Below are 14558 nucleotides of genomic sequence, written 5' to 3' on the forward strand. Positions count from 1 at the left end.
AACCTGTGTGTGAGTGAGATGGGAGCACAGGAGGTGGGCCATCCCGCCGTGGCTGCAGGCAGAGCCAGGTTAAGATCCTTGCTGGGGATCAAATGGAGCCTGGGACTGAAGGACTGATGGGTACTCCTTTGTGACAATAGCAGGCCATTCTGGGGCATATTTTCTGCCTTAAAGCGACTCAGTTCATCAGTACTTCTGGGTCACCTTGAAACTTTTCAAGGGCAAAGGAACTGGATAAATTTTTTGCCTTCAACGGTAGAGCTGACCTGTAATTTCCCATCTTCCTGCTCCTGCTGGTTACCGTGGAAACCTTTGATTAGTGCTTGGGAAGTGAAAGCATCACCAGGTGTTTGTGGCAGCCTGAAGCCCGGCTGGGTGAGCACGGGGCTGGGCAGGACCTGCCACCCCGGGGCTGTTACCAGGCAGAGCCTTTCGGATGAAGATCTGGGAAAACACGAAGTTATCTATTTCAGAGGAAAAAAAGAATGAACAGTGCTCAAAAAGTGCTCAAAAACGACTCCAGATGCTTTCTGATGGCATGTGTTTGTGTCTGTTCCATGGCTGTTAAAAACCAAAGGGCTGGCTTAGATCTCGCTTTCAAAACCTGCATTTACAGGCTGCAGCCAAAGGAAAGGCAGTTCCAGGTACTCCCATCAGCCAAATATGTGCAGGGAGTTGCATAGCTGCTCAAGTGCTTTTCATTTAAAGGAAAACCTGGTGGTGTGTGAGTGTGAGATGTGGAGATGGGAAGGCAGGTAGCACAATGGGCTTCAAGCTGTTCTAGTGGGGAAGGAACTAAAACAAAACACAAACAAACAATGAGTGTAGTGGTGCTTGCTATATTAAGAAGAGAAACTGCTTGTAGTGGTTGTTCAATGGGAATAAAACGATCTTGGAGAAAGGCAGGAAGCTGTGGGGATAAGAGCCCGTGCTGTTCCAGCAGCACTGGGGCTGCGCACCCACACCGGGCTCGGGGTGCTCCTGGGGTGCGTGTGGTGGGGGAGGGGCTGTTGGATGGGGTAGCAGTAGGATGTCCTGCAGGTGGAGCAGCCTGGACCCCCTGCATCCAGCTGCAACCAGGGGAGCAGGGCTGGCACCGGCCTCAGTCCTGCCCCATGGCATCCCACTGGGGCTGAGCACACAGCCGGGCCAGTGGGCTTGTGGGCGGTCTGAGGTGTGGGTGAAGCTTCACATCTGCAGCACATGGTTACAGGGAGGCAGAGGGCAGAAGGATGGGTGCCCTGCAAGGCACGGGGGGTTGGGTGCTCTAGGTTGAGCCTGGTGTGGGGGACAGGCAGCAGTGGTGTGAGAGCAGGGCGGGCAGGGCCCCGCTGCCCCGGCTGCAGCCCTCGGGGGGAATTGCCTCATCTCCTTCCTCTTTTCTTTTTTTTTTTAAAGTAACATATGAATAATCAAGATTTGCATTTTTATCAGATGAGCTAACAAATATTTCTCACAGTGTTACTGTGGAAGTCTCTTGCACTGAAAAGTGAATGCACTCAGTGTTGGTCACAGAGGAGAGGTGGTCTGTCCCGCGTGGGGTCGCGTCTCCTGCGTGTTTGGTTTGTGTGTTTGCTGTTGCTTTCTGAAAAGGGAAACCAGGCTGCTTGTTTGGTGCTGCTCGTAGTGGTGGGAGAGCCCTGCTCACACAGCTCGTGCATTCAGAAATAGCAATGATTACACAAATGAAATCTGAGCCAGGATAAGCATTGGTGAGGTGGCAGAGTTGGGCCCTTATCACCTTTGCACCTCTGTGCTGCCTCTGGTCAGTGCTCCTCCAGCAGTGCCTCGTGCTGTGAATTGCCTCCTTCCTCTGCTGACACCATGTCCGGGGAAACTTGCTATTATGAGGTTAATCTTTGACCCATGAATAGGTGAAACCTTTGATTTTCCTTCCTGGGACGTGCTCGCACTGCCAGGACCTTGGTGATAGACCCAGCTGTGTTTTATCCATCCTGAAAGATGGAGACCAGTTTGTACTGGCGTTTTCCTTGGAGGATCTGTGCTGAAGAACCCAACCATGTGTCCGGGAGACTTCTAAGGATGCACCAGGAGCATCTGTGCTCTGCTTCCAAATGCTGCTTTACCAATGACATGCGTCTGAGTGTATTTTTCTGCATTTTTTTGGCACCTGAGCTCGTGCTTGCTGCAGTGTGGGTGACCGTCCTGCACTGTGCCCACCTTGCACTGCTGCTCTCTGCATTGCACGGCTGCCTCTGCCCGGGGCACACACGCCTCTCCTTGCAAAAGGTCAAAGCAATTACCGGGCCTGCAGTGGAAATGTATGTACGTGTGTTTAGCAAAATTAATTATCTTTAATCATTCACAGCTGTGGCCCGGCCAGCAGTGACTAGTTCCCTCTGTTTTTGCTGTGGTGGTGTTTTGTAGTTTACGTGTTTTACCGACGTGGCACTGATTGCCATCTCCCGCCCAGCGCGTTTCCCGCGTGTCAGTGCTGATGGTTCCCATCGCAGATCCAGCAGTAACAGGAGGAGGGGGCTCTGCCCACCCGAGTGTTGCTGGTGAAGGAGTGGAGAAAAAGTCTGCTGGGCTCAGAACTGCAGCCTGGGGCCTGGCGTGGCTGCCCAGAGCTGAGCCGGCCGCGGTGGCCTCGCACGGTGCTGGGGTGCACGGTGCAGCACTGGGATGCACGGTGCTGGGGTGCACGGTGCTGGGGTGGGTGCTGGGATGCACAATGCAGCACTGAGATGCACGGTGCTGGGATGCACAGTGCAGCACTGGGATGCACGGTGCTGGGATGCATGGTGCTGGGGTGCACGGTGCAGCACTGGGATGCACGGTGCAGCACAGCACGGTGCAGCACAGCACGGGGATGCAGCGTAGCACTGCTCGGCCGCTTCCTGCTCTTTTCCTGCGGTTGTTTTCCCTGTCTTCCCCTGAAGGTGCAGCAGGCGATGCGGCTGACGCCTCTTGGCACGGCAGGTCTGATTTCATCCCCGTGGCAGCTGTTTATGTTGCTGTCTGGTAACTATTCATTTGCTTGATTTATGTATTACTTCCAGTAAGTCATTCTTGTCCAGGACATTCTGGAAATTTCCACTAGCCTCTGAGGCCTTTAAGATACGCTTCTCTTGTATGTTCTTGGCCTGATGTGGCTGCCAAAAGAAAACAGCGAGCGAGATCTCTTGACCTTGCATGGAAAGTCGAAGCAGCGTTCCTCCCTTGCCGCTCTTCCTCGCTTTGGGAGTGGTGCCCATGCTCCACCAGCCCCACCAGCACTCAGCTTCTGCACGGGCAACTCTGGGATGTGATGGCACCGAAGCGCTGATCCGTGGGTCCGGGCGCTCGCTGGGTGGCAGCGCTTGGTGGGAAGGGCTGGAAGGTTTGTGTCCAGCCTGTGCAGTAGGGATGGACCTCACGTGCTTTCCTTGTACCACCCCGCTTCTGTTTTTCTGCCATTTTCGTGCTGCGATGAGCGAGGTGAAGGTGTGTACGCTGCCCGTATGCCCCCTGTGGTAGAGTCACAGCTTGGAAAAAGACCTCAGATCCCCAACCCAGCCCACCGTGCCCACTGAGTGTGTCCCCAAGTGCCACATCTCCACAGCTCATGGGCACTCCAGGGGCAGTGACTCCAGCACTCCCTGGGCGGCTGTGCCGGTGCTTGCTGGTGTGAGCCAGCACACAGAGGAAGGAAGGAAGAACATTTAGACTGATCATGATTTAAAAAAAAAAAAAAAAAAGAGTCGCAGCAAAAAAAATAATAAATAGCTGGCAAGAGTGCCAGGAGCTGATGAAAGAGGTACAGGAGCCAAAGCAGCGGGCACGGGCTGAAACGTGGGAAATTCCATCTGGACGACAGAAAAAAGTCTTTTCATTTGGAGGGGGCAGGCACTGGGAGCCAGGGGGCTGCGGGGCCCTGTGGGGTTGGGGGTGTCCCTGTGGGGTCGGGGGTGTCCCTGTGGGGTTGGGGGTATCCCTGCAGGGCTGGGGCTGGAGCTGTGCTCCGCTGCTTCCTTTGTGCTGTGGGGTGATGGGTTGTGTTCCTCTTCCCTGGCTTTGAAAACACAGCTTTAAGCGACTATTTCAAATTGCCCTCTTCCTAACTGCAGCCAAGCCCACGAAGATCAATAAGAATCCCTTTTGCCTTAGTGCCCTGACACGATGAGCGAGTATGGCCAGTTGTCTGTTTATATTTTGTCCCTGAGTTGGGGGGCTGGGGGGGGATATCCCAACCCACCCCGGCGGTGCTGGAGCTGCCTGCAAAGGGCCGTGCAGGGCAGGCAGGCTGCGGGGCTGCGTGGGGCTGCGGGTTTGCAGCGCTGGGGACGGGCGGCGGTGGGAGATGGCTCAGCAGATTAGTCTGAAATCGTAGTGCGACCGTGCTGCATGGCTAATGGAATTAGAGCAGCTAACTGGAACCACCTGTAGCTGCATGGGAAGACAAAGGCTGCGGAGGGCCCTGCTCCCCTCGCAGTGCCTCCGGCGGGGCTGTGCTGGCGCGGGGCTCCCGGGCTCACACGCATCTGAAGCATTAATGAGATCTGCATGTTTGTACCGCAGTGGCTTAGTTTCCCTTGTTCTCTTCGTTTTTGTGTTAGGCTCCTGGAGATGCAGTTCCCTTCGGTGTGGTTTGTTGGGTGTTTAGTGTTCTGAACGAGGTGGGTGTTGGGGGGGAGCTCCAGAAATGCTGGGTGCTGGCCCCGGTGTAGCGCGGGCACTGAAGGCAGCAGACGTGCCGTGGAAATGTGGCAAGCGTGAGCTGCAGATCGTGAATGGAATGTGGCTGCAGAGCCAAAGGCTGAGGTCTGCGTTCATTTGCTGCTCGACTCCCACTAAGGTCAGCCCTGGAGCGAGCTGAACCTGACAGCGTGAGGCTGCTGGGCCAGGAGAGCAGGGCTGCCCGTGCACGGCACTCACCCGCGTGCCAGCGTGGGAATGGGTTTGTCCTGTGCAAAGCTGGCTGCTGGGAGAGGGTGCATGGCTGTCAGTAACAAGCAGATGCAGTCTGTGCAGCACAGCCATGGAGGAGTGTCCCTCTGTGCTTTCCCTGCCTCCTGCAGAAACCATTCGTGTGCTTGGGTCATGCAGAGGAAGAGGAAGCACTTAAGCAAGGTCAGCGGATGTGCAAACCTCTCCAGCAACCACAGGCATTGTCTCGTAAGATCTTGCATCTGTCTTCGTATGGCCAGGACCCGTTTCTCCGCTGTTGCTATACGTCCATCCCCGGCTCCCTGACATCGTGTGCACTGAGCTGCCTCGTGCTGGGAACACGTCCCCTGCCTGCCGGGATGCTCTCTGCCCTATGCTCAGGGTGAGGGAGGTCCTCCCCACCACCAGAGCCTTCCTGCACCAGAGATGTGCCTGTGGTGGTGGCATGAGCTGCCCCTCCTGCTGTGCTGGCCCCTCGCTGGTTTCATTGTTAATGGGAAATTCTCAGAATTAAGAAGTTAATAATCCTGTAGGTGTTCTCTGTGTTTCTTGTACTTGGCTTCCCATAACGTGTGAGTTGAGCAAAGGGTTTTGTTCCACTTCTGCAGATGAACTCTTCACCTCCTAAAACTAGATTGCCAAGAGATTAGCTGTTTGCATTTGCTAGTGGCTTCCCTTCCGTGTTGCTTCACCCAGCAGGCCCCGTGCTTTGGAAGAACCTCTGCTCTGAGCTCTGAGGAGCACACATCAGGGGCTGCAACGTCTCCGAGCAGGTTCGGGTCCTGTGTCCCCAGAGCACACGGGGGTCCTCTCTCTCTGCATCTGATGCTTGGTGGCTTGCCTCGAAGCAGGGCTCGTGCCAGCAGGGCCTGGGGCTGGCAGGATGTGGCTCTGGGAGCTGGCAGCTCTGTGGGGGTGCTGTGGGGTGCTGTGTAGCTATCTGGGTTCTTTGAAATTGGTTATCACAGCGAAATGGAAACTGTACAGAAACAGGTTGAATATATTTCTAAAGCCTATCCATTGTCTTTGGTGCTGTAGCAGCAGGCTGTGCTGGTTCTCTTGCTGCAGTGTGAAAGTGCTGGTGATTTCTGCTCTTCTCCAAACAGCAGCCTTGTGTACCCATGGAGGTGGCAGTGCCAGGGCACGGGGACACCGGCACTGCTGCACAGACACAGCCAGCACTGCAGGGCTGTCCCTAATGGGAAGAGTGACTGCTGTTACTGTCATAAGAGCAAAGATGTAATTAGGCATAATGGGCTGAAGCTCTAAATGAGCGCTGCGCTCACACTCAGGATCAGGGAAGGAGCGAAGCGTTGGGATCGGGGCGTGCTCGACCAAAGCCAGAGGTGCTGCCTGAAGAAGCAGAGCTTTGCTTTGCAAAGCCTGTGCTGCAGCACCACGCGTGCTTTACTTGCAAGTCTGAGCGTGCATGGTATTCACGCTGATGAGCCTTACCGATACCGGGGTTAGCATTTGGCCTGTGCATCTGCTTGGTGTGATACAAGCTCTTTTATTGCCCTGGGAGCGAACCCAAGCCTCCAGCTGTGGCCAGATCCACCCACGAGAAGAAGGGAGCCTTGTTGCAGCGGGCCGGCTCCCAGCGAGCAGCGGGGAAACCTGAGAGCCGTGGGGCTGCTCGCTGGGCACCGCTGCGCTTCGGGGCATTGCAGCCGAGCACTTTGTCAACTGCTTTTAGTGTTTCTCCTTGCCTGGGCCGGGAGGTTTTGTGCTTCCCTGGCAGTCCTTCCTCCTTCCGGACCTGCTGCCTGCATCCCGTCCCAGCAGCTCGTAGAGCTGGGCCACGTGTGGCTCACAGGGGCCGTATCCAGGCCTCTGTCGGCATGGCAGGGTGAAGGAGGGCTGTGCAGTTTGCAGGTGTGTCCTTCCTGTGTCTGTGCCCTCTGGAAGCTGGAGCTGCCCTGGCTGCACCACAGCCCGTGGCCGTGCCCTGCACGTGTGCTCTGGAAGAGCTGCTGCTGAGTGCAAAGCAAATATCCTTAGAGTAACTTGGAGGTGCTGCCCCTAAGCAGCCGCTGCATCCCTGCTGCGTGCTGGGCATCCTGCCATGGCTCTGCACAGCAGCCCCCAGTCCTGGGTATCCTCCGTGCCCTTCTCCCAGCCGTGCTGCCTTTCTTTGCCCCCTCCCAGCTCCCTCTCCGTCCCCTTCCCTGCTCTCAGGGCAATGTCTGCCCCCTCTGCCCACTGCTGCCCACCCCCCCCCCCACCGTGCTGGGCTGAACCCGGCCGCTCCCCCCGCTCCCACCTACACACTCATCAACTGCAGCCCAATTAAGCTCCATAATGTGCAGGGCCGACTTGAATGCATACAGGAACATTTCCCAGAACTCATTAGGTTTCATCCCATAAATACCTCCAATTGTGTGCTCGAGCAGCTGCCCGCTCTCTGTCCGGGAGCGTGTGTGACCCAAATTGCAGGGATGGGACTGGGGGAGGTGAGGGGACCCTGGGTGCCCTCAGAGCCCCCCCGGAGCCAACCCGGTGCTGCTGGCTGCAGCAGTGCCTCTGTGCTCTCCGTAGTTTATCTCCGTGTTCAGTATGCAGCGAACTGCCGCAGCAGTTCTGGTAGGGCTGCTGCCCTCTGGTCAGGTTTTGGTGTTGGCTGGCGGGTTTGCTGGTGCTGCTTTGACCTGTAGCAGTAAGGTGTGGGGTTGTGTTCTACCCTACGAGGTTTGTTAGGCCGGCCCTAAGGAGAACTTCGTTTTTTGCTGTTCTGTGTGCGCACACTGGGCGCTGCTGCGGTGTGGGCTGGGTGCTGCTGGGGCTTCTCTGTGGGTCAGTGGAGGGGGAAGTGGGTCCTGTAATTGGGTGTCCATACAGGTGGATAGAAGCTATGGAGCAGGCTGGGTTTGTTGCCATCTGTGAAACGAGGAGTGCTGGGCTGGGGTTTCCTGCAGCTCGCCATGCCTCGATGCAGTGTTTGTTACCTGATGCTGATTTCAAGCCTGTGCAGAAAAGAAATATTTACCGTTCCCGTGTGCTTCCCCTGCACTGAGACCTGACTACTGATTTCTCTGTATTAAATTATGTTTGGTCATGCCGGTGATTATACAGTATCTAAGCAACCCAGGCACGATCTAATTTAGCATCCAACGTGGATTTGCTCTGCTCCCCTTCTCCTTTGTTTTTCTGAGCGAATGCAAAGCGAGTGGCTGCGTGGCCGCAGGGCAGCCGTGCTGCAGGGCTGCAGCAGCGCTCCCATCAGCCCTGCGATGCTGTGCTGCGAGGGCAGGACAGCCCATGGGCAGCCTGGGCTCAGCTGGGAGCAGCTGCTGCTGCCCGGGGCTGTGCTGGGCTCCCGGCTCCTGGCTGTGCCGCAGGAGGCTGCGGAGTGTGGGTGGGCGCAGCCCTGAGAAGGGACGCGGCTGAATTACTGCCAGTGCAATTGATTTCAGAGTGCGCCGAGGGCCAGGAAGAGGCAGCAGGTTAAAAGGAAAATGCAGCAAATACTTGGAAACCTTCTGGAGGGCAGCTCCAGAACGAGCCATGTCTGCAGAAGGCGTCCGTGAAAAGCACCGGCATTAGGGACGCTTTGGGATGAGAACACCCCATCTTTAGAAACGAGGGCGTTATTTGCTGGTACAAAGGCAGATGAAGAGGTATAATTTGTAGTAAATCATCGCGTGGATAATGGATGTGGAATGCGAAGGATGTGAAAGGTGAATCATGTTTTGTAGCATAGCTTTGGTAACCATTATCAAGGCTGCCGGTGGAAAAGTACCCGCGGTGCAGCGCGGCGGTGCCGCTGTTTGTTCCAGCAGGGACCGAGAGCTGCGTGGTGACAAAACGTTTGCCCTCTGCAGAGCCAAAAGCAGCAGGGCACAGCAGAGCAGGGCCTGTCCTCGCTGGGAACCCATTAACGCTGCAGTCCGTAATAATTAGCGGGACGGGGTACGGCTGCCTGGCGGTAATAAGTCAATGACAGGGCAATTTATTAGAGCGATGTATTGCGTGATAATGGTAATGAGAAATGAAGGGACCTAATTTTGTAAGACTTAGATCAATTTGGTTGTTTTTTTAATAAGTGCACATTGTTTTAGTAACCGCAGAAGATCGTTAGGTTATTATTTTATTGGTACTGCTCACAACGGTCTCAGTCTTTCCAAACCCAAACAGGAGCATGCGAGTGCACATCTGAAATACAGACTGTGCTGCAAGGTGAAAATTCCAGTGGCATTTGTAAATGGCTGTTAGGGAGGAGTGGGAGGAGGAGAGGGCTTCGGGGGCCTGGCTGTGGGGCCATGGTCTGCAGGCAGGGGGGAACACCTGAGAAAACATCCAGGGCATCCTGACAGCACTGAGGTGATGGGCAAGAGGGATTTCTGCACCTTTGGGTTGGAACCCAAGCCCTGGGCATTCTCAGTGTGCTGGTGGAGGTGACCCACCTTGCGTGCTCTGTGGGGCTGGGACGTGCTGTGGGGCAGGCTCCTGCCTGCACTGAGTGTAGGGCTTAGGCTGTGTGGGGCAGGAGCTGGGCAGCCCCGAGCATCCCAAGGTCTGCTGCTGCTGTTGCCGCCCAGGAAGCCCTGTGCAGGATGAGGGATGGAGAGTTCTTTGCTGAGTCAAGTAAGGCTTGGATGGGGAAGGATAGAAAGCTTATTTTATTTTGAGTTGACGCTGTGCTGAAATAAGCAGTGTGCACACAAATGAGCACAGCGGCCTTAGTTCTGTAAAAGCTCCCGGCAGTATCTCACAGCACGGACAGTCCCGTGCTGCCGTGTGCTGAGTGTACTTCTCCAGGGAAAACGGGAGAGAGACCACAGGGAAAAAGCACTGCTCTAAAAACGTAGGGCACGGTTTTGTGCCGGCACGGTGAAGTCACCGAGCTGCCTGGTTGAAGAGGGCAGGATCAGACCGCAGAGACGTGTGGTGATGGGACCGTGGGCTCCTGCTGCACGTCCTCCTTGTCACCTCCTGTGACTCGCGTGTCACCGCGTGACGTGTCGCCACGTGCCCTGTCTGGGAGCACGGCTGCAGTGTCCGTGTGTCCGTGGCTGGGAGGTTTCCTCGCCCAGCGGGGCTGACCCGTGGTGAAGGCAAAAAAAAAATGGGTGAGAAGGGATTGGATTTTGGAACATATGAGGTCAGTCGTTCAGCTGGAGAGCAGCGTGTGTCAGAGGTCCAACAATTTGTTTTCAGAAGGGTTTCAAGCATTAATGATTCAAGATGTTTTCCTGGGAGTGGTTTGCAACATGAGCCTCAGTGGCCAGGGAAGTTGGGGTTTGATGGGATTAGCCAAATCCTGAGCTGCGATGCCTGCAGTAACGCAGCAGTTAAGGCTGTACTTTTCCACATGGCTGAGGCTTTAGGGGGCTCTCCAGGAGCGTCAGGAAAGCAAACAGACTCGTAAGCCTGGTGCCAGGCTGGGACGGGGATCCATCCTGGTTGTTCCCATCACCTACTTCTGTTGGTTTTCTTTTGCAGAGTTGCAGATAACCACAAGCAGAACCTGATGACTGTTGCTAATCTGGGTGTGGTATTTGGGCCAACGCTGCTTCGACCCCAGGAGGAAACAGTTGCTGCCATTATGGACATCAAATTTCAGAACATTGTGATTGAAATTTTAATAGAAAACCATGAGAAGGTAATGCCTTTACTTGCTTCTTTTAATGCAGTTTGTTTCCTGCACCAGATCTGTCACTTTGCAAGCTGCACTTCCCCAGGGCGCTCCTTGCTGTCGGTGGCCAGCAGCCACGAAGAGCCCGGCTCCGATCCTGCTTTCCTGACTCCATCTGTGTTTATCCAAGCACTGACTTCCTCTGCTGTGCTGATCCGCTGCGACACAGCACAGTTGTGTCTGTCTGTTGCAGGGATGCTCCCACCTGCTGCTGGCTCTGCTGGTGCAGCCGGGCACTGCAGTACCTCTGCTGCAGTGGGGGAACTCCTGTCCCTCCCCTGGGATGCTGGTCACCTCCAGGGTGATAACAGAAGGATCTCAAATGGCTGCCATGGGAGGCCGTGTAATTCTGCACATGGCAACACTGAAAAATACGTTTTGTTCTAAATTCAAACAGTTGTCTTCTGCTGACCTTTGGTTTGCCTGATTTTGGTTGAGAAGGGAATACTCCTTTGTGCATTTGGCTTAAAAAGTGGGATAGGCTGTACTGTGCCCAATGGGAGTGAAGGGAATGCTGCTAGGTGGCCCTGCCACTCCCACCTGGGACTTCTGTTTGCAGACACCAAGCACAAGCATTGCTCACAGAGTACCTGTGCATGCCTGGGATGGTGGTGAGGCACAGCATCCTCCAAGGCCACTGCCCGAAGGCGATGTGTTGCTGCACTTCCCCAAGCAGTGCTGCTGGATGCTCATGATATGAAAGCAGCCTGGGCCAGGGAGATGGAGGATGTGGTGCTCAGTGCTGTGTGCTGCTCGGGGCTCTCTGCAGTGACTGTTAGCCCCCGCAGTTCCACGTGTAAGCTGCAAGGCTGAGTCCCACGTGCATGCAGTGCAGCTGTCAGCCCTGGAGCTCATCCACCCGCTGCTGCTGCATGTCTGACACGGATAGATGGGGCTGGGTTGCCTGTTCTTGGAGAAATTGCCTCCACAGGCAGATAAACACCATGGTATTCATTTAGCATGGAGGAGCTATTTTCTCTCCTCTGCGTGGGGTGCAGTCACACTGATTGCTTAATCACAGGCTGCTGCAGAGGGGCGTGCGAGCAGCGGCCGTGGGCCTGTGGCTGAGCCCCTGCCCTGTGCTGCCATCAGCCTCGTGGGGCTGTTGGTGGCTGTCCGCCCGTCTGTCTGTCCTTCCGTCTGTCTGTCCATCCACGATGTCCCTCGCTGAGCCCCGTGGCCACCTTCCTGTCCTGGCTCCTGGCAGCAGCAGGGCCTCAGGCTGCTGCTTGTGCCCGAGCTGAGCCTCCTCCATCAGATGGCACCTGGGGGATCCATGAGGGATTTCTGCAGCGGTTGTCTTTGTGGGCTGCGGTGCTGCTCAGCAGCAAAATGACACCTGGTGCTGCGGGGCTCCTGAGTGCTTCCATGGCTACCCTTCCTTAGAGTAATTTATGGCCCCAGCAGAAGGGAAGGCAGTGATGGGGCTGCGTGCTGTGCGTGCAGCCAGGCTGCTCTCACGCAGTGGGTGCTGATGGTGAGGGATGGAGAGGAGCTGCTTGCACTGCACCGCCTGCACAGAGGCACGGGTACTGCATGGCACAGTGCTGCTGTGTGCACAGAGCCGTTGGACCCACATCCCCATTTCCCCAGGGTTCTCAGGAAATGATCCCAAGAAGGAGGGAGGCAGGAGGCAGCTGCTGGGAGGGAGAGCTCCTTTAAATTCAGTCCTGGTGCTGGTTCGCTCCCTCTTTAGGACTGTTTAGTTTCGGTGTATTCCTTAATTGGAATTGATTGGAACTCACTGAAGTTTCCCCGCAGGAGCTGCTGTAGGTGATTAGCAGTGTGTGAGCCCTCTGTGCTGCTTTATATTGTTTTACACTGGTGACTCACAGCCACTGTTTATGATTAAGTGCATTCGCAGGGAAAATGTAATTGATTTGAATGGTTCCTGGCAATCAGTGACTGTCTGGTATTGCATTCTGTTTCCCTCAGGTAAGTGGGACGCCTCTCCCGTTGAAATTGCTGTTGTCACTGTGTAACAACAACAACAAAAAGCAAAAATAATAAAAAAAAAGCACAGTGATGGCATTGCTGGGGCCGAGCAGCTGCCAGCAGAGAGCTGTGGGCTCCAGGGCTGGAGCCACGGGGAAGGCAGCGGGCATCTGCTGTAACCCTGCTGCACTGGGTGCTGAGTTACAGCTTGCTCTGTGCTCCACGGCCTCCAGCACAGCCCGACAGGCTCTGTGGGAGGGGAGTGCTATTTAACACTTACAATAAATTAATTGTTAACACAGTTAATTGACTTAAAAAATGAAAATCTCACCAAAAGCAGTGTTGAAATAATACTGCGTCAGTTGGCACTTGATTTTTGGAAAATTGTGGCTGTCCATTCGTTTCATTTTGCAAAGCTGTTACTTCAACAAGGCTCTGGAAAAGGCCATTGTATGAAGTGCTGAGGGATGACGAGATCGCTGTTCTGTGCTGTGGGTGTTCCCTTCAGCCCAGGGACAGATGAGAGCTGAGCACCGGGCCGGGTTCTGCCGGGCATTACCAGCCCCCAGCACTGCCTCAGTCACTGTATTAACAGTGAGGTGAAAGCCCTCAGCACCTGGTCTTTATTTTCTACAATTAGCAAAGCTTTGTAGCAGCGATGCTGTTGGCAGTGCTTTTAATTGCTCGCGGTGTAAAGCTTTGCACCACCTCCTGTTGGAGCTTCCAGCCCAGGCTGGGGGCAGCTCCTTGCACAGCATCTCATAGGTTTGGCTGAATTCCACCAGGTTGCTCCAGGAGCCTGCAGCTGCACAGCGAGCACGGGGGCTGAGCGTGTAATTTATGGAGCCTGGCTGCTCCTCCCCCACGCCGATGATTAAACTGTCTCACTCTCTCTGTTAATTGGACTCTGGGATGGGAGAGTTATAACACAGGTTTGCACAGTGTGGAGCGTGTCTCAGTTATTTTTCTTAAAGTGAAAAGCGAAACAAACTGAAGAAGCGTTGAAATGGAGAAGAGCAGAGCTCCCTGTGCTGCTGGGGAGACTGGAAGGCCTTCTAGGGGTGTGATACTGCAAGACCAGCCCTAGCAGGAACCGTTCCTTACATGGCTCTGGGTCTTTCGACTCCTTCCTCTTTGGATCTTCAAAATAAGCACTGGTGCTTTTGGAACAGGAGCTAGCTCTCGATTTTCCTCTATCGTGAGTGTTCTCATGTAGTGTGGGCACTGTGTGCCACCGAGGGGGTGGAGAGATGGCTTGGTGTCACCCTGCCTCTGTGCCCTGCCGTGTCTGGGTCCCTGGGTGCCCGCTGGGGTTCTTGCCCAGGGCGCCCTCCCACCATCACCTGTGTGGACACTGCAGGTCCTTCACAAGGAGCAGCCTGCCCACGCTATCAGGGGTTTTCACATTTTGAACCATGCGCATTTGTCGAAGAGTTGAGGAGTGCAAACACAAAGGGAACGTGGAATTTAGGAACTTGTGCCCAAAATATTATGGTATTGCATGTGTGACCTCCGTTGATGCTGCTCCTTGGAGTGGTGGTAGGACGCTGTGCTCAGGCAGGTGATGCTAAAGAGATCTGTTCGTTGCCTTTAACAGATATTTAACACTGTGCCAGAGACGCTGCCATCGAACTCACAGCTGCTGCTGTCCCGCAAGAAGAGCACGGAGTCGAAGCCTCCGTCGTGCAGTGAGCGGCCGCTCACTCTGTTCCACACTGCGCAGCCCAACGAGAAGCGTAAGTGCCCCCGCTCGCCCTCCCCTGCACACCATCGTCCCCCACCACGGAGCAGAGCTGTGCTGGTGGTGGTGAGAGGTGCATCCTGTAAGGGGATGGGGCACTGCTGAGCTGCAGCACGGCTTGGTGCAGAGTCGCTGCCCCATCCCCACGGGGCAGAGCCCGGGAGGTGTCCAAAGTCAATTCTCATTTCTTGCTGGATGCCCACAGGCACTTTTCCTTTTAGAGATGCAACAAACCCGGCCAGGAGGTGCTGTATTTTTCTGTGGAGTAGGTGCTGTGGTAGTTTAAAACTTTCAATTTCTGTCTCAATTTGGTGCTCCAGATAGGTTGGTGAAGGAGTCCGTGTCCCCTCCCATCTC

General features: G+C 55.1%; 1 protein-coding gene across 3 annotated transcripts in view; it reads left to right on the forward strand.

The window, feature by feature from the left end:
• Positions 1-14558, forward strand: part of ARHGAP26 (Rho GTPase activating protein 26) — a 90709-nt gene that overhangs the window by 56977 nt on the left and 19174 nt on the right. For all 3 annotated transcript variants that reach the window (XM_065734926.1, XM_065734928.1, XM_065734927.1), the window contains exons 18-19: positions 10333-10492; positions 14058-14196. In XM_065734926.1, coding sequence (XP_065590998.1) covers positions 10333-10492; positions 14058-14196 — 299 coding nt within the window. The remainder of the gene's footprint in view (positions 1-10332; positions 10493-14057; positions 14197-14558) is intronic.

The sequence above is a fragment of the Cyrtonyx montezumae genome, unplaced genomic scaffold (assembly GCF_038088225.1).
Source record: "Cyrtonyx montezumae isolate F1298 unplaced genomic scaffold, pur_monq_1.0 scaffold_18, whole genome shotgun sequence".
Taxonomy (NCBI): domain Eukaryota; kingdom Metazoa; phylum Chordata; class Aves; order Galliformes; family Odontophoridae; genus Cyrtonyx; species Cyrtonyx montezumae.